At 43.3% G+C, this 27769-nt stretch overlaps 1 protein-coding gene across 1 annotated transcript in view; it reads left to right on the forward strand.

Moving 5' to 3' along the window:
- Positions 1–6847: 6847 nt before the first annotated feature.
- The window catches only part of LOC106604144 (FERM and PDZ domain-containing protein 2), a 93082-nt gene continuing 72160 nt past the window's right edge, over positions 6848–27769 (forward strand). Inside the window, 4 exon segments of the mRNA XM_082961277.1 lie at positions 6848–6980; positions 19344–19521; positions 19618–19915; positions 20126–20301. Of these exon segments, the coding sequence (XP_082817403.1) occupies positions 6848–6980; positions 19344–19521; positions 19618–19915; positions 20126–20301 (785 nt within the window).

The following is a 27769-nucleotide window of genomic DNA, read 5'->3' on the forward strand; positions in this document are numbered from 1 at the left end:
ACGATCTCACAGGTGAAGAAGCTGGATGTGGAGGTCCTGGGCTGTTGTGGTTACACGTGGTCTGCGGATGTGAGACCACTTGGAAGTACAGCCAAAATCTCTAAAATGACGTTGGCTTATGTTAGAGAAATGTACATTAAATTATCTGGCAACACCTCTGGGGGACATTCCTACTGTCAGCCTGCCAATTGCACGCTCCCTCAAAACTTGAGACATCTGTGGCATTGTGTTGTGTGACAAAACTGCACATTTTAGAGTGGCCTTTTATTGTACCCAGTACAAGGAACACCTGTATAATGATCATGCTGTTTAATCAGCTTCTTGATATGCCACACCTGTCAGGTGGATGGATTTTCTTGGCAATGGAGAAATGCTCACTAACAAACAAATTTCTGCACAACATTTTTGAGAAAGAAATATGCTTTTTGTGCTCATGGAACATTTCTGGGATCTTTTATATTAGCTCATAAAACATGGGACCAACACTTATATTTTTTTTACACCTTTTTCTCCCCTATTTCATGGTTTCCAATTGGTAGTTACAGTCATCGCTGCAACTCCTGTATGAACTCAGGAGAGGCGAAGGTCGAGAGCCGTGCGTCCTCCAAACACAACCCAACCAAGCCGCCCTGCTTCTTGACACAATGCCCACTTAACCCGGAAGCCAGCCGCACCAATGTGTCGGAGGAAACACGGTACACCTGGCGACCATGTCAGTGTGCACTGCACCCGGCCCGCCACAGGAGTCGCTAGTGCTCGATGGGACAAGGACATCCCTGCCGGCCAAACCCTCCCCTAACCCGGATGACGCTGGGCCAATTGTGCGCCACCCCATGGGTCTCCCGGTCGAGGCCGGCAGTGACAGAGCCTGGACTCGAACCTAAAATTTCAATGAACAGGTTTAATTTATTTGACCTTTATTTAATTAGGCGAGTCAGTCAAGAACAAATTCTTACTTACAGTGATGGCCTACCAAAAGGCCTCCTGCAGGGACAGGGGCCTGGGATAAAAAAATAAATAATAAATACAATATAAATATAGGATGAAACACACGTCACAACAAGAGAGACAACACAACACTACATAAAGAGAGACCTAAGACAACACAGCATGGTAGCAACACAACATGACAACAACATGTTAGCAGCACAGAACATGGTACAGACATTATTGGGTACAGACAACAGCACAAAGGGCAAGAAGGTAGAGACAACAATATATCACACAAAGCAGCCACAACTGTCAGTAAGAGTGTCCATGATTGAGTCTTTGAATGAAGAGATTGAGATAAAACTGTCCAGTTTGAGTGTTTGTTGCAGCTTGTTCCAGTCACTAGCTGCAGTGAACTGAAAAGAGGAGCAACCCAGGGATGTGTCTGCTTTGGGGACCTTTAACAGAATGTGACTGGCAGAACGGGTGTTGTATGTAGAGGATGAGGGCGGCAGTAGATATCTCAGATAGGGGGGGTTGAGGCCTAAGAGGGTTTTATAAAAAGCATCAGTCAGTTGGTCTTGCGACGGGTATACGGAGATGACCAGTTTACAGAGGAGTATAGAGTGCAGTGATGTGTCCTATAAGGAGCATTGGTGGCAAATCTGATGGCCGATAGGTAAGGAACATCTAGCCGCTCGAGAGCACCCTTACCTGCCGATTGATAAATTATGTCTCCGTAATCTAGCATGGGTAGGATGGTCATCTGAATCAGGGTTAGTTTGGCAGCCGGGGTGAAAGAGGAGCGATTACGATACAGGAAACCAAGTCTAGATTTAACTTCAGCCTGCAACTTTGATATGTGCTGAGAAGACAGTGCACCATCTAGCCATACTCCCAAGTACTTGTATGAGGTGACTACCTCAAGCTCTAAATCCTCAGAGGTAGTAATAACACCTGTGGGAAGAGGGGAATTATTCTTACCAAACCACATGACCTTTGTTTTGGAGGTGTTCAGAACAAGGTTAATGGTAGAGAAACCTTGTTGGACACTAAGAAAGCTTTGTTGTAGAGCATTTAACACAAAATCCAGGGAGGGGCCAGCTGAGTATAAGACTGTATCATCTGTATATAAATGAATGAGAGAGCTTCCTCATGCCTGAGCTATGTTGTTGATGGAAATTGAGAAGAACGTGTGGTCTAGGTTCAAGCCTTGGGCTACAGGCAGGGGCTGAGACAGCACATTTTCTGACTTTATACACTGCACTCTTTGGGAGAGGTAGTTAGCAAATCAGGCCAAAGACCCCTCAGAGACAGCAATACTCCTTAGCCGGCCCACAAGAATGGAATGGTCTGCCGTATCAAAAGCCCTGGGCAAGTCAATAAAAAACACGTTTAATAGACACCAGTCCAAAATGCCGAACACAAGGCAGGAAACAAGGAATCAAACAATAGGCAAAAACACCCAAACCAAGTCGGGACACAGCCCAGGAAACCCGTATGCAAAATGAATGAAAGGCAGAGAAAAAAAACAATCCCCAACCCTACGATAGTCGACACAAATAATCCCGCACAACCCTAAACAGACAGACTAAATACCCCCACTAACGAACTAACTCAAAACAGGTGCTAACACAAAACAGACATCACCAAATTAAAATGAAAAGGAGATCGGTGGCAGCTAGTAGGCCGGCGACGACGACCGCCGAGCGCCGCCCGAACGGGGAGAGGCGCCACCTTCCGTAGACATTGTGACACCTTTAAATAAAGGACGAACCGTGGCTACCTTCCAAGCAATGGGAGCCTGTCCAGAAAGGAGAGACAGGTTAAAAAGGTTGGAGATGAAGAAATGTTGGACGGGCAAGAAGGCATGGCTGAGTCAAATAGGAATCCTGACTTAATGAAGTGGTGATTATAGAGCTCAGCCATGTTCTTCTTGTCAGTAACAACCACATCATCAACATTAGGGACATGGGAAGCTGTGAGGAGGAGGGTTTATTCTCCAGGTCTTTAACCGTTTTCCAGAACTTCTTGGGGTTAGACCCACAGAGAGAGAACTGCTCCTTAAAGTAACTAACTTTGGCCTTCCGGATAGCCTGAGTGCACTTATTTCTCATTTGCCTGAACGATAGCAAGTCAGCTTGAGTATGCGTGTGCTGAGCCTTTCGCCAAATGCAATTCTTGAGGTGGAGTAATTCTGCAAGATCACGGTCGAACCAGGGGCTGAACCTGTTTTTAATTCTCATTTTCTTTATGGGGGCATGTTTGTTAACAATACCACTGAAAATATAAAAAAAGAAGGTCAAGCTTCTTTGACAGAGGGGATCTGGCCTATGTACTGTTTTCATAGGCCAGTTCATGAAGGAAGGCATTCAAGTTTTTTAGCAAGCGTCTATGACAAATCAGGACAGGTTGTTTCATTGAGCAGCCATTACGAACACAGGCTGTAAAACAGTGGTCACTAAGGTCATTACAGAAAGCACCAGACTGATACCTATCAGGATTATTTATGAGGATAACATCGAGGAGAGTAGCCTTTTCTGGGTGTTTGGGGTCATACCTTGTGGAATTGGTAATAATCTGAGAAAGATTTAGGGAGTCCCATTGCTTTAGGACTTGGTCAGGTGGTTTAAGCATGTCCCAGATTAGGTCACCTAGCAGGACAAATTCAGACTTAGTGTAAGGGGCCAGGAGAGAACTTAAGGCGGGTAGGGTACAGGCCGGTGCTGATAGAGGACAATAGCACCCAGCAACAGTCAACAAAGAGCTATTTGAAAGTTTAATGCTTAAAACCAGCAAATCAAATTGTTTGGGGACAAACTTGGTGGAGACAACTGAGCACTGAAGGTGATCCATGGTAAAGAAAAAGGTTATAACCAGAAAGGTTAACATCAGTATTCAAAACACTCTTCCTTAACCACGTCTCAGTAATGACCAACACGTCTGGATTGGAGCTGTGAACCCACACTTTCAATTGATCCATTTTAGGTAATACGCTTCTTGTGTTAACGTGCAGAAAACCCAGGATTTTACGAGAGCAGAAATCAGTAAAGCAGATGTCAGAACACAAGTCAGAATTGGGGCTAGCAATAGTAGATGGGCCAGGGTGTACATGTACATTTCCAGATATCATCAACAGTAATACAATCAAGGCATGGCATAGGACAGGGAGAGCTCTGCAGTGCTGATTTATGACATCTGAATGTGCATTAGATGGATACAAGATCATATTGTACAGCAACTTCATCATGTAACATGAATACAAAGGTGGTTAGAATAGGATGGGAGGCCAAAAGTCTGTGTAACCAATAGAGTCAGATTCCTGAGTGTGGGAACAAACAGTCTGTCCCACGGTTGGGTGAAGAAAGTTTGTAGTCAACAAAGTATGCAGGAGTCATGAGGCAAATAGCTAAATAGCAAAATGCACAAGAAAAAAATAAAATATATAACGACTTGGGGCTAGCCATTGTAAGTTCAGAGTCACCCGCCCCAACAGTGCGTGTGTGATGGAGGCGAGCGAAAGCTCGGGAGAGAGAGGTGAGTGTGGTGGAGGTACCTGCACCAGACAGGGGAGACAGGCCAGGGCAGACGGTGAACAGATCGCCAGCTGTAATCCAAGCAGCAGTGCAGCAGGCAATTGAGTAGGTGTCACACCAACTTGAGAGAAGCATTTTTTTCTGGATGCAGATTTGTTGTAGAAATGCCAGTGAATGGTCTTTGAAGAGCAGGAGGGGGCTTCAGAGGACGCTTCAAAGACTCCTGCCACTTGTTGGGCCCAAAGGCCTCAACACCTTTTACTTCACACCTTAGTTCTGATTGAATTTGTATCTGGTCTGTCCTTGCAAGCCTGGGAGCCTTAACTCAGCATTCAGTCCCCATAAAGTAAAATATATCATTGTAATGTACTTTTTTCATTTTTTTCATTTTTTCTTGGCTTTCAAAATAGCATCAGCCCAAACACTGCTCACTCAGTTCCAGGTTGGAATGGTGTCCTCAGGTCTCTGCTGTTTGTTTGCTAGAGCATCCTCGGTACGGCTTGGAAAAAGGAAACCTTGCAAGCATTAATCTCTCCGGTTAATTTTGGTCAAAATAAGGTTGTAGGTTTGAAGTTTTGATCTGGAGCGAAGGCCATGCTGTGGAGGGTAGCATCCTGCATATGTACCTGCCAATAAATCCAAGTTTATCTAACTCCAAATCTATACTTTTGTAAAAAACATGTTGAAAAATGGGAGAGCTCACATGCTGCTGTGTCTCTCTCTGAGGGGGTGAGTGTCTTCTTAAAAGTTCATTTGTGGAATTTCTTTCCTTCTTAAGTTGTGTTGTGTTGTGACAAGGTAGGGGTGTAAACAGAAGATAGCCCTATTTGGTAAGACCAAGCCCTATTTGGTAAGACCAAGTCCATATTATGGCAAGAACAGCTCAAATAAGCAAAGAGTAACAACAGTCCATCATTACTTTAAGACATGAAGGCCAATCAATACGGAACATTTCAAGAACTTTGAAAGTTTCTTCAAGTGCAGTCACAAAAACCATTAAGCGCTATGATGAAACTGGCTCTCATGAGGACTCCCACAGGAATGGAAGACCCAAAGTTACCTCTGCTGCAGAGGATGAGTTCTTTAGAGTTACTGGCCTCAGAAATTGCAGCCCCAACATTTTTTCACAGGGTTCAAGTACCCGAGACACATCTCAACATCAACTGTTCAGAGGAGACTGTGTGAATCAGGCCTTCATGGCCGAATTGCTGCATGGAGGAGGTGTGATGATGTGGGGGTGCTTTGTTGGTGACACTGTCAGTGATTTATTTAGAATTCAAGGCACACTTAACTAGCATGGCTACCACAGCATTCTGCAGCGGTACACCATCCCATCTGGTTTGCCTCTAGTGGGACTATCCTTTGTTTTTCAATAGGACAATGACCCAACACACCTCCAGGCTGTGGAAGAGCTATTTGACCAAGAAGGAGAGTGATGGAATGCTTCATCAGATGACCTGGCCTCCATAATCACCCGACCTCAATCCAGTTGAGGTAGTTTGGGATGAGTTGGACCGCAGAGTGAAGGATAAACAGCCAACAAGTGCTCAGCATATGTGGGAACTCCTTGAAGATGTTGGAAAAGCATTCCAGGTGAAGCTGGTTGAGAGAATGCCAAGAGTGTGCAAAGCTGTCATCAAGGCAAAGGGTGAGTACTTTGAAGAATCTAAAATCTAAAATAAATTTTGAACACTTTTTTGGTTACTACATGATTATCTTATGTGTTATTTCATCATTTTGATGTATTCTTTGATGTCTTACAAAAGAGTTAAAATAAAGAAAAACCCTTGAATGAGTAAGTGAGTCCAAACTTTTGACTGGTACTGTATATAAATATATATTTACAAAAAATATATATGGGGCATTGGAAATGATGCAGACAATTACTTTGATGGAAGCTACAATCTATCTGCAATATATATGAAAAAATGAATAATAATATTGTAAGCACCAAGAGAGTGCCGGAATCTCCATCTACAATTATCAACCTGTGTGTCATTTTAGGCTTTTATTTTTCCCAGATTCCCACAGTGGCATGACTAGTAATTATAATTATTACAATGTATGTATATTTTCTATGATGTAGCCATATAGCCAGTCACATTTACAACCACATTATTTTACTGTAACTGGTCGTACACAGACTTTTGTGGGCATACGTGGTTATTGAAAATGTGGAGCCTAATAAGTCTCTCCATGTCCCCAGTCACATTTGGAACCAAATAATTTGAACCATTCAAAATACAGTTGTATATGTCATTCCACATTTTGGGGGAAATGAAATATGGCACTTGTTTCCACCACAAAGTGTATTACTTAGATAGTATGCATGCTTTTCAGTATCGGCTTGTGAGCCAGCCAACCAGGTGAATGTGGTCACCATGGAGGAGGCAGTTGAGGAGGGCGCCGTGGTAATGGAGGAGGTGGAGCAGGTGACCGTGGTTACCATGGAGGAGGCAGTTGAGGAGGGGCCCACGGTCACCATGGGGAGGGAAATGATCCCAATCAGGGTAGGTAAGCCAGAAAGCTGAGTCTTAAGCAGAAATAACACAGGGGACTCTTATCCACATGCGACAGCAGTAAGCGTTAATTCACATAGACAGCGGAGTGTATGCCAGTGTAATTGTCAGGAAAAGCTATTATAAAGAGTTGTATTCTCTTTTGAAATCTGAGTTACCTCATTCCTTAAGTTTTCCAGCCGTAACCTAGGCTACATGCCCATGATCTTAATAAACAGTAGTAACTGGTGCATTTCTTTCAAATAGGTAATCTATTTGTCAGATAAACCATTGCCCACAGCTCAAATGTATTTTTTAATCTTTACTTAGCAATGTAGGGAAAATCATAACAATTCCTTGAATTCTCTTTCCACAAACAACTCACTCAATCTCTAAACCTGATGTGATTAATTTGAACCACTTTGTTTGAACTGTGCAATCAAATCGTCTGTAAGCAACAACGGTGATGACGTCAAGAAAATGACATTGACAATGTGATATATCATTAAAAACACAATCCAATTTATAAATGTAGAATAACTGTAACGACACCTCTCGGGAAGAGAGGGGGTGTGGAATCAGGAGCAGGAGAGCAGATGGGTTTAAGGGAAACAACCGTTTATTCCAGGTGTGTCCAACAGCACAGCACAAAACACAACGGGAAGACTGCACAAATGGAGTCTCCACCCACAAGGGAGAAATTTCAGCACACACAGCGGAGAAATCTCTATGCCGCAAACTAACGAGCCAAACTGCCCACGGTAAACATACCGTATGAAAATGAAACAAAGCCCGGGGTGCAGGCACGCACCCCTTACAGCACAAAGCAGTAACAATCCCACACACAGCCTAACCTGCAGCGGGGAAAAATAAACCCCCCACAAACAGAACAACTAAACACAGGTGTGTAAAACTAGACAGTACTAAACGAAAAAGGGATCGGTGGCAGCCAGTAGGCCGGCGACGACAACTGCCAAGCACCGCCTGAACAGGGAGAGGAGCCACCTTCGGTGGAAGTTGTGACAATAACGTTGCATTCATACATTGCTAAATTGTTTTCATAAGATCTAGCCTATATATATATATTGGCTTGCAGTTACATGTATTTACACTAAATTGACACTTTTTAATGAACTTCACAAAGCATGTTGACATTTGTCATCAGTCTTGTCCTGGAGGCAGAACTGAGTGATTTCCTCTTAGATAGGCCCGCTGGCTATATTGTAAAAATGTATTGGCCTTGTTTTAAGGTTAGGGTTCAGGTTAGGGTTAGGTTTAAAATCAGATTTTATGACTTTGTGGCTGTGCCAGCTAGTGACAGCCAGCTAGTACTCTGCAAAACTGCCTCCAGAACAAGATTCATGATGAAAAACACTCCACTTCACAATTCCAGACTTGGTAACAATGCACATATAGTCTATTTTCAGAGAATTTATCAGCTCATTTTATCAGCATTGAGGCGTGAGAACATTTGTATTCCAATTTGGCGTTCTATATACTTGTGATGCCATTGACACTCACAGCAGGTCTGTTTTCTCTTATTGACTCCCATGCATTCTATTTCCAGCATAGACATGCTCATTCACACACGTGAATAGTATAAAAGGCTTTACTCATAGTGAATCAGCCGGTCCCAGTTCACTCCTTAACTCTTTTCCCTTTCGATGGTTCTTCCTTTAAAAGTTGCATCATACTGCAGCACAGCTTGCGGGGTGCCGCAGAATTCTATGGGATATTAGAATGAATGACATATTATTTTACTGTCAGCCATTGTTGCCATTAATACTAGTTTGACCACCAGAGGGCATCTTTGAGAAGCTAAGTTCTTGAAATGACATGGAGTTGTAAGCCTAAGAGTCCTGTTTGCTGTAGCTGTTTTAGCATAACTTACTGTACTTATTGGCATAAAGGCCTCCTTTATAGGTCTACATAAATCATACAAGTCATCCATGTTTTTAAATACAGTCAAGCATTTTAGTTATAAAATGGATAACAAAAGGAAGCCTTAAATAATTAAACAATGAATAAACCACAACGTGTCGGCAAAAGCGATTGGATTTGACCGTTTTTTTATTGGTTGTACTAGAGACTTTAAAACGTTTTTTTTTTGTTAGAACAGACTGTATTGGATTGATTATAATTTGTTTTAAAATGTATATAGTATTTGTTTGGTCAACATTTACAGTATTTGTTGTGTTGTTTACACTGTTAGAAATTCAGCTTAATTAAAATGATTAATATTATGGTGTTTCTATTCCAAGAAAAATGAAAATGAATTTTACAGTAGCCTCAGGGTTTCCGTGACCGGTTGGGTGACTGCAAGTCCCCATGCTTGTCTGAAAGAAGCGCGAAACGGTGCTGAAATAGTTGACCACACGCAGGTAGGCTATTGCTTCAAATCCTATTATAACAATTGGATGTTATAATGTTTCAGTAAGCAGCAAATTGTTACCTTCATTAGCCTACTTTGTTCCAATATTTCTGTCATTCAGTGATATTTCTGTCATTCAGTGATATTTCTTCCCATAGAAATTCATTACGGATCTATCCAGATGTGGTTAGAAAACAATGCATTTGGTGGACTATGCAAAAGAGGCAGCAAAGCAGCTCCAAACCATGATGCTTCCTTCACCATACTTTACAGTTGGGATGAGGTTTTGATGTTGGTGTGCGGTGCCTTTTTTTCCTCCACACAGTGTTGTGTGTTCCTTCCAAACAACTCAACTTTAGTTTAATCTGTCCACCGAATATTTTGCCAGTGGTGCTGTGGAACATCCAGTTGCTCTTTTGCGAACTTCAGATGTGTAGCAATGTTTTTTTTGGACAGCAGTGGCTTCTTTAGTGGTGTCCTCCAAAGAACACCATTCTTGTTTAGTGTTTTACATATCGTAGACTCATCAACAGAGATGTTAGCATGTTCCAGAGATTTCTTTAAGTCTTTAGCTGACACTAAGATTCTTCTTAACCTTATTGAGCATTATGCGCTGTGCTGAACTTTCTCCATTTATAGACAATTTGTCTTACCGTGGACTGATGAACATCAAGACTTTTAGAGATACTTTTGTAACCCTTTCCAGCTTCAGGCAAGTCAACAATTCTTAATCTTGGGTCTACTGAGATCTCTTTTGTTCAAAGCATGGTTCACATTAGTCAATGCTTCTTGGGAATAGCAAACTCAAATTTGACACTTTGTGAGTGTTTTTTTATAGGGCAGGGCAGCTCTAACCAACATCTCCAATCTCGTCTCAATGATTGTACTGCAGGTGAGCTGACACCTGACTCCAATTAGCTTTTGGAGAAGTCATTAGCCTAGGGGTTCACATACTTTTTCCAACCTACAATGTGAATGTTTAAATGATGTATTCAATATAGTCAAGAAAATACAATAATGTGTGTGTTATTAGTTTAAGCACACTATGTTTGTCTTTTGTTGTGACTTAGATGACGATCAGAACAAATTTTAAAACTAATTTATGCAGAAATCCAGATAATTTCAAAGGGTTCACATACTTTTTTTGCCACGGTATATTATTGAATTCTATAAAAAAAAATCTAATAAAATCTAAATACATATGTTTGTTAGGCTACTGTGCAGTTTCTTTAAATATAATGCTCCTCCTACCCTCCTTGCCTACCCTCCTTCTTGATCTCCTTGGCAAGACTCTACCATTCTGCTAATATCCTATCATGGGTGGATGGCTTCTTTTGTATTCCATGTATTGAATGAATATACACTGCTCAAAAAAATAAACGGAACACTAAACTAACACATCCTAGATCTGAATGAATGAAATAATCTTATTAAATACTTTTTTCTTTACATAGTTGAATGTGCTGACAACAAAATCACACAAAAATAATCACATGGAAATCCAATTTATCAACCCATGGAGGTCTGGATTTGGAGTCACACTCAAAATTAAAGTGGAAAACCACACTACAGGCTGATCCAACCTTGATGTAATGTCCTTAAAACAAGTCAAAATGAGGCTCAGTAGTGTGTGTGGCCTCCACGTGCCTGTATGACCTCCCTACAACGCCTGGGCATGCTCCTGATGAGGTGGCGGATAGTCTCCTGAGGGATCTCCTCCCAGACCTGGACTAAAGCATCCGCCAACTCCTGGACAGTCTGTGGTGCAACGTGGCGTTGGTGGATGGAGCGAGACATGATGTCCCAGATGTGCTCAATTGGATTCAGGTCTGGGGAACGGGCGGGCCAGTCCATAGCATCAATGCCTTCCTCTTGCAGGAACTGCTGACACACTCCAGCCACATGAGGTCTAGCATTGTCTTGCATTAGGGGGAACCCAGGGCCAACCGCACCAGCATATGGTCTCACAAGGGGTCTGAGGATCTCATCTCGGTACCTAATGGCAGTCTCGGTACCTAATAGCCTCTGGCGAGCACATGGAGGGCTGTGCGGCCCCCCCAAAGAAATGCCACCCCACACCATGACTGACCCACCGCCAAACCGGTCATGCTGGCGGATGTTGCAGGCAGCAGAACGTTCTCCACGGCGTCTCCAGACTCTGTCACGTCTGTCACATGTGCTCAGTGTGAACCTGCTTTCATCTGTGAAGAGCACAGGGCGCCAGTGGCGAATTTGCCAATCTTGGTGTTCTCTGGAAAATGCCAAACGTCCTGCACGGTGTTGGGCTGTAAGCACAACCCCCACCTGTGGACGTCGGGCCCTCATACCACCCTCATGGAGTCTGTTTCTGACCGTTTGAGCAGACACATGCACATTTGTGGCCTGCTGGAGGTCATTTTGCAGGGCTCTGGCAGTGCTCCTCCTGCTCCTCCTTGCACAAAGGCGGAGGTAGCGGTCCTGCTGCTGGGTTGTTGCCCTCCTACGGCCTCCTCCACGTCTCCTGATGTACTGGCCTGTCTCCTGGTAGCGCCTCCATGCTCTGGACACTACGCTGACAGACACAGCAAACCTTCTTGCCACAGCTCGCATTGATGTGCCATCCTGGATGAGCTGCACTACCTGAGCCACTTGTGTGGGTTGTAGACTCCGTCTCATGCTACCACTAGAGTGAAAGCACCGCCAGCATTCAAAAGTGACCAAAACATCAGCCAGGAAGCATAGGAACTGAGAAGTGGTCTGTGGTCACCACCTGCAGAACCACTCCTTTATTGGGGGTGTCTTGCTAATTGCCTATAATTTCCACCTGTTGTCTATTCCATTTGCACAACAGCGTCTGAAATGTATTGTCAATCAGTGTTGCTTCCTAAGTGGACAGTTTGATTTCACAGAAGTGTGATTGACTTGGAGTGACATTGTGTTGTTTAAGTGTTCCCTTTATTTTTTTGAGCAGTGTATTATTTACTGTCATTTACTATTCTCATTCTCGGAGTGGAATTATTGTTTGCAGAGTTCACAACCTGCTACACTTGTGAAAAACAAGTGTTTGAAAACATGTTTTCGAAATGCCTCCAGCTGTCCATCACTACTGTAAACCGAGAACTGTATTTTAAAAATAAAAACACAGCATCTACAGCGGTACAAATATATTATTGAATTTGTTAAAAAAAAATTACCTGTTTTAAAGTGTATATGTTTATTAGGCTACTGTGCTGTCTGACAAAAATCAACAGGACAATGAGACTGTAGCCTACAAAGTAAACATAGTAAAGTGCCTAATTCCTTACATAAGGGAGAGCAGGCCATGTCCAGACTTTCTTCGTGACCTCAAGTATTCATTAACTCTGTCTTTAATGCTTTTTCGGGTAGCGTCACTCATGGACAGAAACTTCTGAGACACAGTATTAATGATGAACACTCAGAGGTTCACTGGTAAGCCACATTTGCCTCTGGATCCATCCCAGTTGGTATTCTGTGTCCACTAATGGTATCCCTCTTCTGTTACACATCCTTAGAATAGCAGAAGAGCATAACGGTCCAGACAACTCTTACTGTGCCTGGTGAGCAGTTCCTCAAGTTGCAACAAATACATTGATCATCTTAGCAAGGTTTTACCCGTGGTCATGAAGCTGTGGGGAAGTGCAACTAAAATGTAGTTGAGATGTAGTTGAAATAAACATCTGCATTTTGAAATAGTCTTTTAACGAAAGCATAAAGACGTTGATGAACAAATACTGTATATGCATCTATATGTGTGATACATGGTCCAGTTACAGCTTCTTCTGAGAAAGTAGGAAAAAAAGCGTATTTTTTGTGTGAAGTTGCTTTGTCCAACATTTTGCAGTTGCATGAGGCTTGGTGATCACAGAATCAGTAGGATATTAAACTAACACTCAAATAGGCAACAGAAGCAGGAACAGCAATGGGCTGAGTGACTCACTCATTCCTGACTTCAATTCAAAATAAGTTATATTATTAAAACGGAGTCTGGTGCTCTCTAATGTGTGGATAGGCCACTGGGAGTAAACAGATTGCCAGACTGCACTCTGGTCAAAGAGTGATGACAGACACAGAAACACAGTCTAGGAGTTTAATGATGAAACAGAGTATACATGTGGTCTGTGTACAGAGGGCAACAGGATAAAAGAAATAGAAAATTACTACAATTTAAATCCAATATACAATATTACATTAAACAGTAATGTCAACAATCTCTACACCCAATTGACAATGAAATAATGCACAATAATTCCTCTCAAGAGAATTAACATTTGTCACGCTGTATAATGATAAGAGACAGGCGCAGGAATACGTAATCGTTTTTTTTATTTCTCCACCCAAAATAAAGTACGTCATGAAAACGACAGGGACAAAGCCCAAAACAAACACGTAAACTCAGCAAAAAAAGAAACGTACATTTTCAGGACCCTGTCTTTCAAAGATAATTCGTAAAAATCCAAATAACCTCACAGATCCTCATTGTAAAGGGTTTAAATACTGTTTCCCATACTTGTTCAATGAGCAATCAATGAACATGCACCCGTGGAACTGTCATTAAGACAATAACAGCTTACAGACGGTAGGTAATTAAGGTCACAGTTATGATTCAGATGACCATCCTACCCATGCTAGATTACGCAGACATAATTTATAGATCGGCAGGTAAGGGTTCTCTCGAGTGGCTAGATGTTCTTTACCATTCGGCCATCAGATTTGCCACCAATGCTCCTTATAGGCCACATCATTGCACTCTATACTCCTCTGTGAACTGGTCATCTCTGTATACCCGTCGTAAGACCCACTGGTTGATACTTATTTATAAAACCCTCTTAGGCCTCACTCCCCCCTATCTGAGATATCTACTGCAGCTCTCATCCTCCACATACAACACCCATCTCAAGCTGAGCCTCGGCAAGACGGAGCTGCTCTTCCTCCCGGGGAAGGACTGCCCGTTCCATGATCTCGCCATCACGGTTGACTACTCCATTGTGTCCTCCTCCCAGAGTGCTAAGAGCCTTGGCGTGACCCTGGACAACACCCTGTCGTTCTCCGCTAACATCAAGGCGGTGACCCGATCCTGTAGGTTCATGCTCTACAACATTCGTAGAGTACGACCCTGTCTCACACAGGAAGCGGCGCAGGTCCTAATCCAGGCACTTGTCATCTCCCGTCTGGATTACTGCAACTCGCTGTTGGCTGGGCTCCCTGCCTGTGCCATTAAACCCCTACAACTCATCCAGAACGCCGCAGCCCGTCTGGTGTTCAACCTTCCCAAGTTCTCTCACGTCACCCCGCTCCTCCGCTCTCTCCACTGGCTTCCAGTTGAAGCTCGCATCCGCTACAAGACCATGGTGCTTGCCTACGGAGCCGTGAGGGGAACGGCACCTCCGTACCTTCAGGCTCTGATCAGTCCCTACACCCAAACGAGGGCACTGCGCTCATCCACCTCTGGCCTGCTGGCCCCCCTACCTCTGAGGAAGCACAGTTCCCACACAGCCCAGTCAAAACTGTTCGCTGCTCTGGCACCCCTATGGTGGAACAAGCTCCCTCACGACGCCAGGACAGCGGAGTCAATCACCACCTTCCGGAGACACCTGAAACCCCACCTCTTTAAGGAATACCTAGGATAGGATAAAGTAATCCTTCTACCCCCCCCCACTAAAAGATTTAGATGCACTATTGTAAAGTGGTTGTTCCACTGGATATCGTAAGGTGAATGCACCAATTTGTAAGTCGCTCTGGATAAGAGCGTCTGCTAAATGACTTGATGATTTACAGATGGCATAAACATTTGTTATTAAGGCACATAGAAGTTCACATGTTCAAGAAGGCATTTCTGCCCCAAAATGCATTTAGATTTAAAAAAATTGCATTCAAATGGCTCTCCTGTGAAGTCGTGACTTGCGACATACACCTAGTTTCCTGAAGCGGATCACATTTTGTGACGTTACAGCCTTATTCTAAAATTGAGAAAAAACGTGTTTTTCCTCAATCTACGCACAATACCCCATAATGACAAAGTGAAGATAAATTAGCAAAAATGTACAAACCTATTAAACATTTTTAAAACTGAAATACCTGTGATAGGAAAATTACAAGATTATGTTATTATACCCTTTATGCATCAATTAGCTATGATGAGTACTCTCTCATCTGTGTCTGTGGGACTGAGTTGGGCCTCTGGAGCTTGAGCTGACAATTGATTTCAGCATGCATTCCAATACTTATGCAAATGTGATTTTTCAGTTTTACCCGGATATCGGTCTGACAGACACCGCTCTAGCTCTGCCACCTTTCACCGCAGATACATAAGTGTAACATCGGCGGATTAAGATGAACTCATCCAATGCAAAAAAAACAGATAGCTCTAGCTTAAACTGACATATTTTGATGGAGATTTTTGTATTATGTTACTTAGATTGACGTACTGGGAGGTCAATCGACTCTTGTGGGTTGATGCAATATTCATTAATAAATTGTGCGACAGGGTTTGATTTTTTTCTCCCAAATCTTTTTTTTCCCCTTGGGGTTGAGACCTCTCATTGTTTGGATTTTAAAATCCAACCATTGTTATAGAAGGGGCACTCAGGGTCTGTGTGTGGGTGTTTAAGTGAGAAAGACAGAAAGGAGAGCCAACCAGTAAAAGCACAGACCCCCTTCATTATCGACGCATTGTGCTAACAATATCAAAGAGCCATTCCAGACTCTGAAGTCAGGAGGACTTCAAAGAATTTAGTTTTAGCTAGACTAGTAATTAACTGCAATGGAAAAGTAATTGTTTGTCTGGAGCGATACTACTTGTATTTGTCAAACGGCAGACAAGCATCGATCATCATGTCACCAGAATAAGACCCTCAATATTTATTGGAAAGGAGCATCAAGCTCATCAACTTGCACGTTCACCATCCTGTGAAGTTCATCCTAATTTATTTAATCTGTAGTCTAATAAACTGCATGCTTGTTGTAGTGGAAAGACTACAAAACATATCACACAGTTTACTTCGATATGATGGTTTTTATATCAACATGTTGGGATCAACATGGTTGAGTACCTGCACCAGGTGGAGGTGACCAGACCCTACCCATTTGTGTTGGCTCTTGGGGACCGCTCAAAGGTGTTTACAGTTATTAGTGGACCGGCATTGAAGCAAGGTACACTGCTTGGGGCACTGGATGTGTGCTTCAAGTTCTATTATGTGTTTGATATCAACTTTCCCACTGTGCCCCAGCATGGGAATTCCTACAGACCACGGTGTATCAACTGTCAGGAACAGAATCCCCCACAGTAAGACTGTTTTGAGCATGTCTCTTTTCCGCTGAACAAGTATCTGCTCTTGTATGTAGTGTGAGAAGTGACAGGAGGGAAAGCACAGCCCTGTTTCTGTGAATTAATAGATCAATGGATGGATGAGCGTCTCATTACAATGCTAATATGCTCTTAAGGCACTATTTATAGCTTTGTTAAAATGACTTTTAGTTTGTTTTTTAATGCATTTGTGCCTGGTTTTTGCCTACAGTACCGTATGTGGCTCACTTGCTTTTCAACTACAGAAGCGTGTTCTGGTACACTTTCATTCTATCACATTAACTTTAAATATAAATGTTATTTTGGGGATTCTGAAAAGTGCTTTATGAATGAAATACAGTTAAGTAATGAGTTATTATTTGAATTTTTTGTATTTATTATGGATCCCCATTGGCTGCTGCTAAGGCAGCAGCTACTCTTCCTGGGGTCTGGCAAAAGTAAGGCAGTTATACAATTTTAAAAACATTACAATACATTCATTACAGAACTCACAACACACTAAGTGTGTGCCCTCAGGCCCACGCATGCTGAAAGTCTGCTGTCAATTTACTTACTGTGAAATAGCATTGTATCTGGTCAAACAATTTTTTTCTCCAGAAGTTTACTAAGGGTTGGTAACAGACAGATAGGTCGGCTATTTGAGCGAGTAAAGGGGCCTTTACTATTTTTGGGTAGCGGAATGACTTTAGCTTCCCTCCAGGCCATACACTTCCAAGTAGGCTTAAATTGAAGATGTGGAAAATAGGACTGGCGATATCATCCGCTAGTTAATGCTTTGTAACGCTTCATCCATTGTAATTAAATTATTAAATACACTTCCATTTTCAGAAATGTCTTCATTGCCTGTTACTGCAACTCAGCTATGATGTTCATGCATATTGCTATTTATTTTATGAAGTCAAATAATTCAGTTAATGGGCTAATTGCATAGTGTTATTACGAGTCGCATGTGAGGTATTTAAATATATACTGCATGTACACTACCGTTCAAAAGTTTGGGGTCACTTAGAAATGTCCTTGTTTTTGAAAGAAAAGCACAATTTGTGTCCATTAAAATAACATCAAATTAATCAGAAATACAGTGTATACATTGTTAATGTTGTAAATGACTATTGTAGCTGGAAATGTCAGATTTTTTATGGAATATCTACATAGGCGTACAGAGGCCCAACCATCTCTCCTGTGTTCCAATGGCCCGTTGTGTTAACTAATCCAAGTTTATTATTTTAAAAGGCTAATTGATCATTAGAAAACCCTTTTGCAATTATGTTAGCACAGCTGAAAACTGTTGTCCTGATTAAAGAAGCAATATAATTGGCCTTCTTTAAACTAGTTGAGTATCTGGAGCATCAGCATTTGTGGGTTCGATTACAGGCTCAAAATGGCCAGAAACAAAGACCTTTCTTCTGAAACTCGTCAGTCTATTCTTGTTCTGAGAAATGAAGGCTATTCCATGCGAGAAATTGCCAATAAACTGAAGATCTCATAAAACGCTGTGTACTACTCCCATTCACAGAACAGCGCAAACTGGCTCTAACCAGAATAGAAAGAAGTGTGGGAGGCCCCGGTGCACAACTGAGCAAGAGGACAAGTACATTAGAGTGTCTAGTTTGAGTAACAGATGCCTCACAAGTCCTCAACTGGTAGCTTCATTAAATAGTACCCGCAAAACACCAGTCTCAACGTCAACAGCCTCAGTCTGAAGGAGTTGGTGGAGGAAGTTCGGAAGGTGTTTGATTCTCCGTTGTCAGGGAGAGAGGCTGCTCGTAAGCTGCTCCAGCTACGTCAAGACTCCCATAGTGTGGCAGACTACGCGGTGGATTTTCGCACGTTGGCGGCTGAAAGTGCCTGGAACCCGGAAGCATTGTTCGACATGTGCGTTCACGGATTATCGGAGTTGATCAAAGATGGACCTCGACTCCCTCATAGCCTTGACCATCTGGATCGATGGGCGGCTTCAAGAACGTAGGAGGAGGAGGGAGAGGGAATCTGTGCCCTGTCACCCTCTTTCGCCCTCGATTCCCACCTCGCCTCCGAAGATTCCCAGAGACCCCCAAAGTATACATGTCTGAGTGAACCTGACGTCAACCAAGTTCTCTCGGGAATCACAGAGGGCTGCCGACTTTCCTGCTTCGGAGTCTATGCACCTGGGCAGGGCTAGATTGACTCCGGCTGAGTGCTTACGCCGGCTCCACAGCCAAAGCTGTCTATATTGTGGAGCTACAGGACATTTCGTAGCTACCTGCCCATTAAAAACCCATGCTCATCAAGAAGGAGAGAGTACTCTGGTGGGCAATACAGAGAACCTTTCCTCTCCCCTTACTTGCACCCCTTTACATGCCATTCTGCTTTGGGGGAACCAGTAAAAATCTCTCCGGGTACACATCGAGTCTGGGGCCGATGATAGTTTTTTGGACGCTACCCTGGCATCCAAGCTGGGCATCCCCACTCAGCCCCTTTCCATTCCCATGGACATTAGAGTGCTGGATGGGTGCTCTATAGGCTAGGTTGCTCACAGTACCACTCTCATCAACCTACGAGTATCAGGGAACCACAGCGAGGCAATCCTGTTTATGCTGATCAAATCTCCTCAGGTTCCCGTGGTATTGGGATTTTCTTGGCTCCAGCGACACAATCCCATCATAGACTGGACTGCTGGTGCCATTATGGGCTAAAGCCCGTTCTGCCAATCCCATTGTCTTAAGTCAGTGCAGCCTGCCCCGGGGGCTCGGAAGTTGACCCGGACCTCTCCGCCATTCCCGCTGAGTACCAGGACCTCCAGGAGGATTTCAGTATGGCCCGGGCCACTTCACTTCCTCCAAACCGACCCTATGACTGCGGGATCAACCTGGAAAAAGGCACCACACCGCCCCGGGGACAACTGTACTCTCTGTTGGGTCCGGAGACCAAGGCTATGGAGACCTACATCGAGGACTAGCTAGCAGCAGGGTTTATCCGTAATTCTGCCTCCCCCGCCAGCACGGAGTTCTTCTTTGTGGAGAAGAAGGACAAAACCCTGTGCCCATGCAATGACTACCGGGGCCTCAATGACATCACAGTGAAGAACTGCTACCCGCTACCACTCATTGCCTCGACCTTCAAGCCGCTCCAGGAGGCCACCATTGTCTCCAAGTTGGACCTGCGGAACGCTTACCATCTGGTGCGGATACGGGAAGGGGACGAGTGGAAGACTGCCTTCAACATGGCCAGCGGCCACTACGAATATCTGTTCATGCCATTTGGACTTACCAACGCCCCTGCTGTGTTCCAGGCCCTGGTTAATGACATTCTCCGTGACATGTTGAACCCGCTTAATTTTCGTCTACCTAGATGACATCCTTGTTTAGGTGAGAGCGGTGGTGGATTGGCCTAAGCCTATGTCCGAGTGCAGCTACAACGTTTCCTGGGATTTGTCAACTTCTATCGTCGCTTTATCCGGGGTTACTGCGCCCTGGCTTCCCCCTTGTCTGCACTCACCTCTCCCAAGGTTCCGGTCACATGGTCCTCAGCTGTTGACTGGGCGTTCCGGGATCTCAAGCACTGCTACACCACTGCTCCCATATTGGTTCATCCTGACCCATCCCATCAGTTCATGGTGGAGGCTGATGCTTCGGATGTAGGAGTGGGGGCTGTCCTGTCCCACTGTTCTGCCCTGGATCTCAAGTTACAGTTTAGTCAGAAGTTTACATACACTTGTATCTATTAAGATCAATGACATCAAAAGCTGCACTGAAGTCTAACAAAACAGCCCCCACAATCTTCTTACTATCAATTTCTTTCAGCCTATAATCAGTAATTTGTTTCAGTGCTGAGCATGTTGACTGCCCTTCCCTATAAGCATGCTGAAAGTCTGTTGTTCATTTGTTTTCTATAAAATAACGTTTTTTCCAAAAGTTTGCTAGTGTATTTTGGACCCCCTTGTGACCCCCCTAAATGTGGAGTATGAAATAATTTTTACATAACTCATTTTTGCTATCGGTTTTTTTTCATCCATTATTAGACAATGGCAACGCGGAACACTAATGATTATGAACATGGTCTTTTGCCTGCTAATGCCTGCAATGCAGTGAAGAAAACGATATGACAACAATAACGTCTAATGTAACTGGCCCCTCTAACAGTACAACTGGCCCCAGCTTGGACCCCCCAGTTGAAATGGTCTAGAACCGCCACTGTTTGGGTGGCGGAATGACCTTTGCCTCCCTCCATGTCTGAGGGCTCACACTGTCTTCTAGGCTTAAATTGAAGATGTGGCAAAATGGAGTCACAATGTATTCTGCTACCAACCTCAGCAATTTACCATCCAGGTTGTTACGAACAAGCCATCTGCCTCAATGAAAGATGGAACCAAGTTTGCGTTCTTGCCTAGCGTTTTACTGTCATTCTTTATATCATTTATCTTTGTTCCATAGTATAGTTTCTTCTTCTTTTTATCAGTTTAGTTATGTGATTTTTCAATTTACTTTATGTTTGCCAGTCTGCTGTGTTGTCAGACTTATTTTTTATTCCCTTTGCCTCATCCCTCTCAGCCATACATTTTTTTAATTCATCATCTATCCATGGGGATTTGGTAGTTCTAACAGTCAGTTTCATGATGGGCCTATCATGCTTATCAGTAACCGAAAGAAGCAGTTTCTTAAATGCGTCAAGTGTAGTGTCCGGATGTTCCTCATTACACACATCAGACCAACAAATATTTTTCACATCTTCAACATAGGAATCATTACAAAACCTCCTGTATGATCGTTTATACACAATTTTGGTGTGAACTGGAACACACTGTCATACACGTTGATCCAGAGCATCCAAAACATGCTCAATGGGTGATATGTTTGGTGAGTATTCAGGCCAAGGAAGAACTGGGAAATGTTGAGCTTCCAGGAATTATGTACAGATCCTTGTGGCATGGGGCCTTGCATTATTATGCTGAAACATAATAACATGAAACATAAACATCAGGATCTCATCATGGTTTCTCTGTGCATTCAAATTGCCATCGATAAAATGCAATTGTTCGTAGCTTATGCCTGCCCATACCATATCCCCACCGCCACCATGGGGCACTCTGTTCACAACATTGACATCAGTAAACCACTCGCCCACACAACGCCATACACGTGGCCTGTGGCTGTGAGGCCGATTGGACGTACTGCCGAATTTCTCTAAAAGGAAGTCTCAGGCAGCTTATGGTTTAGAAATGAACATTAAACTCTCTGGCAACAACTCTGGTGGACATTCATGCAGTCCACATGCCAATTGCACTCTTCCTCAAAACGTTTGTAGTGTGATAAAACAGCACACCTGTCAGGATTATCTTCACAAAGGAGAAATGCTCTCTAACAGAAATGTCAACACATTTTTGCCCAGAATTTGAGATAAATAATATATTTGTGTGTGTGTTTAAAACTTCTTAGGGATTGGGGGCAGTATTCAGAAGTTCGGATGACTGACGTGCCCAAAGTAAACTGCCTGTTACTCAGGCCCAGAAGCTATGCATATAAAGGATATGCATATAATTGGTAGTATTGGATAGAAAACACTCTGACGTTTCTAAAACTTAAAATAATGTCTGTGAGTATAACAGAACTGATATGGCAGGCGAAAACCCGAGGAGAATTCATCCTGGAAGTTTTTTGTTGTTGAGGTGACCACCGATTGAAATGCTTGTCTATGGGAAATTCAAAGGAAATCCTCCCAGATTGCAGTTCCTATGGCTTCCACTAGATGTCAACAGTCTTTAGAAAGGGTTTCAGGCATGTTTTTTGAAAAAGGAGCTAGAATTTATAGTTTTTCAAGGTGGCTCTCATTTTGACTGTAGTCTTGTGGCGCGCATGGATGAGGGTGCGCACTCCATTATTTATCTCCTGTATTGAACACACTATTCTCCGTCTTAAATTTGATCGTTTATTTACATATTAGGTTACCTGAGGATTGATTAGAAACGTTGTTTGACTTGTTTGGACGAAGTTTATTGGTAACCTTTGGGATTACTTTGTATGCATTTTGAACGAGTGGAACAGGTGGATTACTGAATCAAGCGTGCCAACTAAGCTGACTTTTTTGGGATATAAAGAAGGACTTTATCGAACAAAACAAGAATTTGTTGTGTAGCTGGGACCCTTGGGATTGCAAACAGAGGAAGATCTTCAAAGGTAAGTGATTTATTTTATCGCTATTTCTGACTTTTGTGACGCCTCTGTTGGTTTGGAAAATATTTTTAATGCTTTTGTATAATCGCATGGTATGCTTTCGCCGTAAAGCCTTTTTGAAATCTGACAAAGCGGCTGGATTAACAAGATATTAAGCTTTTAAATGATGTATGACACTTGTATTTTCAGAGTGTTTAATATAAAAAAATATATATTTTGAATTTTTGTATTTTGTATTTTGAACCTCCCAAAGAAGTTATAACATTTCGGGATTTTTTTTATTTCAGATCATGAAACATGGGACGTTGCATTCATATATTTGTTCAGTGTGGTTTAGAGCAATGATGCCCGGACACCACCGTCTTGTGGTTTTGTTTGAACAATATCAGTCAGTTAACATGACCTTTATAAATTATGAAGTCTTTATGTGCTTGTTTTGATTACATACACTTTTCAAAATTCACATAAGGTTATCTCATTGAACAAAACGTATACAATCTCCTACGGCTGTGTTTACCACAGACCTCAGCATTTATACAAAAAAACCTACAAAACCCCCATTCATTTCCTCATAGGCTTTGGCCAACGGAGTAAGTGCCTATTAAAAGCCATTAGGTTACTAGTGCTTTCTACAGCTACTACTGTCTTGCGGCTTTGATGGAAAAGGTCCTGTATTTTCTAGCGCTGGTTCTGGGGGTCAGACGTATTAAGTAAATGTGGACTGTTAATACAGATCTTCCCTGCTCGGTATTGGTGGTCGCGCCTCTGACCTGATGCCTGTCAAACTGCATGTGTGTAATCCAACTGACTTCTTAGTGCCAGGGCGGGCTAATAATAGCGGCAATTTAAAGGAAGAAACAAAACGTTTTGAAACACCGTAACATTTCAAGGATCTGGTAATGGAAGAAATGGATTTGGCTGTTTTGTGTTGAGGCACTGGCATGGTGTACAGTTTGGTTACAGTCTTGCGTTGCTTGATGGACTGTAGCTCCTAGTTACAGAGAGGACGACAAAACTACATGCAATGATCACGAGGATTATGTTGGAGCAGTGTTGAAGAAGCTAAGGATATTACTGAACGTTCGAGTTCTTCACATATCGATTGTGACCAGGTAAAATGAAGCCCACATAAACAGAATTTTCTTCTTTCTATCTCTTTAAACCGGGAAGTGTAATTTAGTCTATCACCTGCTAATACATTTAGATAATTGGATAGTTAGGGGCTGTTCTGTATCCCGTTGTAAACCCACTGTATCACTTTTTGTTGTTGATACAAGTAGGCCTAAACATTATAGACCATACAGTATATTGCCATGTCCATGTTGGCTTCATGCCAAACAAAATACAAAAAGGTAGGCTTAACGTTTGTGGGCTTATATAGGCTACTCAACAACTGCATACTTACTTCCAGTCTTTGCCTTTGTAGGTTGTCCTTTGGTACAGTGGGGGGGGGGAAGTATTTGATCCCCTGCTGATTTTGTACGTTTGTCCACTTACAAAGAAATGATCAGTCTATAACTTTAATGGTAGGTTTATCTGAACAGTGAGAGACAGAATAACAACAATAAATCCAGAAAAACGCATTTAAAAAATTTTTAAAATGATTTGCATTTTAATGAGGGTAATAAGTATTTGACCCCTCTGCAAAACATGACTTAGTACTTGGTGGCAAAACCCTTGTTGGCAATCACAGAGGTCAGACGTTTCTTGTAGTTGGCCACCAAGTTTGCACACATCTCAGGAGGGATTTTGTCCCACTAGTCTTTGCAGATCTTCTCCAAGTAATTAAGGTTTCGAGGCTGACGTTTGGCAACTTGAACCTTCAGATTTTCTATGGGATTAAGGTCTGGAGACTGGCTAAGCCACTCCAGGACCTTAATGTGCTTCTTCTTGAGCCACTCCTTTGTTGCCTTGGCCGTGTGTTTTGGGTCATTGTCATGCTGGAATGCCCATCCACGACCCATTTTCAATGCCTTGGCTGAGGGAAGGAGGTTCTCACCCAAGATTTGACGGTACATGGCCCCGTCCATCGTCCCTTTGATGCGGTGAAGTTGTCCTGTCCCCTTAGTAGAAAAACACCCCCAAAGCATAATGTTTCCACCTCCATGTTTGACGGTGGAGATGGTGTTCTTGGGGCCATAGGCAGCAATCCTCCTCCTCCAAACACGGCGAGTTGAGTTGATGCCAAAGAGCTCCATTTTGGTCTCATCTGACCACAACACTTTCACCAGTTGTCCTCTGAATCATTCAGATGTTCATTGGCAAACTTCAGACGGGCATGTATATGTATCTTGAGCAGGGGGACCTTGCCGGTGCTGCAGGATTTTAGTCCTTCACGGCATAGTGTGTTACCAATTGTTTTCTTGGTGACTATGGTCCCAGCTGCCTTGAGATCATTGACAAGATCCTCCCGTGTAGTTCTGGGCTGATTCCTCACCGTTCTCATGATCATTGTAACCCCACGAAGAGGACGTCCGCTGGGAGCTAGCCTGTGGGGACACTACCCTCTCCCTGGATGAACTTATTGACATGTCCATTCGTCTCGACAACCTGCTGGCTGCCCGCGGGCGTCCAGAACGGGCCCTGTTGGTTCCACCTCCAGGCCCTCCAGCTCCCATCCCTATAGAGCTAGGGGGGGGGGCTGCATCGAGGGGGACCGGAGGAGGAGGCTCCTCCTGTACCCGGTGTGGTCGGAGAGGACACACTGCCAACCGGTGCTGGAGGAGCTCCTCTGGGAATCGGGATGGCAGGCAGAGCACTCCTCGTTCACCCCAGGTGAGTAAGCACCAACCTCACCCAGAGCTCCCTGTTGGCCATATGTTTGTACTTATAACTTTCCCTGAGTTTTGTCCCTCTTTCCAGCATAAGGCGCTAGTCGATTCAGGCGCAGCTGGAAACTTTATGGATCGTGGGCTCGCATTAAGGCTAGGGATTCCCCTGGTGTCGTTGGACCAACCTTTCCCCGTGCACTCCTTAGATAGCCGACCATTAGGGTCAGGACTGGTCAGGGAGGCCATGGTTCCACTGGACATGGTAACGCAGGGGGATCATGGGGAACGGATTAGTCTCTTCCTCATTGATTCGCCTGCGTTTCCGGTGGTGCTGGGGATTCCCTGGCTGGCCAATCACAATCCTGATATTTCGTGGAGACAGGGGGCTCTCAGAGGGTGGTCAGAGGAGTGTTCAAGCAGGTGTAAAGGAGTTTCCATCGGTGCGACGACGGTGGAGGGTCCAGACCAGGTTTCCACTGTGCGCATTCCCTCTGAATATGCCGATTTGGCTATCGTCTTCTGTAAGAAGAGGGCGACCCAATTACCACCTCATCGACGAGGGGATTGCGCGATAAACCTCCAGGTAAACGCTACACTTCCCAGGAGTCACGTGTACCCATTGTCACAAGAGGAAACATTGGCTATGGAGACATATGTCATGGAATCTCTTAGACAGGGGTACATTCGGCCCTCCATGTCACCCGTCTCCTCGAGTTTCTTTTTCGTGAAGAAAAAGGATGGAGGTCTGCGTTCGTGCATTGATTATCGAGGTCTAAATTCCATCACAGTGGGGTTTAGATACCCGCTACCTCTCATCACTATGGCAGTGGAATCATTTCACGGAGTGCGTTTTTTCACGAAACTGGATCTCAGGAGCGCGTACAATCTGGTGCGTATCCGGGGAGGAGACGAGTGGAAAACCGCGTTTAGTACCACATCGGGCCACTATGAGTACCTCGTCATGCCATATGGGTTAAACTCTTATGGACAGACGTTCCGCTAGCGGAACGCCTCACCTATATCCAATGGTAGCGCCTGGCGCGAAATACGAAAAACCTTAAAAATGCAATAATTTCAATTTCTCAAACATATGACTATTTTACACCATTTGAAAGATAATACTCTCCTTTATCTAACCACATTTTGGTTAGATAAAGGTGATTTCAAAAAGGCTTTACAGCGAAAGCAAAACATTAGATTATGTCAGGAGAGTACCAAGCCAGAAATAATCACACACCCATTTTTCAAGCTAGCATATATGTCACAAAAACCAAAACCACAGCTAAATGCAGCACTAACCTTTGATGATCTTCATCAGATGACACTCCTAGGACATTATGTTATACAATACATGCATGTTTTGTTCAATCAAGTTCATATTTATATCAAAAAACAGCTTTTTACATTAGCATGTTTTGTTCAGAACTAGCATACCCACCGAAAACTTCCGGTGAATTTACTAAATTACTCACGATAAACGTTCACAAAATACATAACAATTATTTTAAGAATTATAGATACAGAACTCCTTTATGCAATCACGGTGTCAGATTTTAAAATAGCTTTTCGGTAAAAGCACATTTTGCAATATTCTGAGTAGATAGCCCGGCCATCACGACTAGCTATTTTGACACCCACCAAGTTTGGCCCTCACCAAACTCAGATTTACTATAAGAAAAATTGGATTACCTTTGCTGTTCTTCGTCAGAATGCACTCCCAGGACTTCTACTTCAACAACAAATGTTGTTTTGATTCGAAATAATCCATAATTATATCCAAATAGCTCCGTTTTGTTCGTGCGTTCAAGTCACTATCCAAAGGGTGACGCACCGGCACATTTCGTGACAAACACATTCAAAATATTCCATTACCGTACTTCGAATCATGTCAAACGCTGTTTAAAATAAATTTTTATGCGATTTTTCTCGTAAAATAGCGATAATATTCGAACCGCGCGACGTTGTATTCGTTCAAACACTGAAAGAAAATAATTTAGTCGTCTCGTGCACGTGCGCCTCAGTGTCATTGTTCCCAGAAGGACCACTCACAAAAACTCCTGCTGTTTTTTGTCCAGAGACTGCAGAGCTCTCATTCCACTTTCTGGCGCCTTCCTAGAGCCAATGAAAGCCTTAGAAAATGTCACGTTACAGCAGAGATGCTGTATTTTTGATAGAGATGCCCTAGAAGGACAATAAATGGTCAGACAGGGC

The sequence above is a fragment of the Salmo salar genome, chromosome 01 (genome assembly GCF_965601325.2).
Source record: "Salmo salar chromosome 01, fSalSal1, whole genome shotgun sequence".
NCBI lineage: Eukaryota > Metazoa > Chordata > Actinopteri > Salmoniformes > Salmonidae > Salmo > Salmo salar.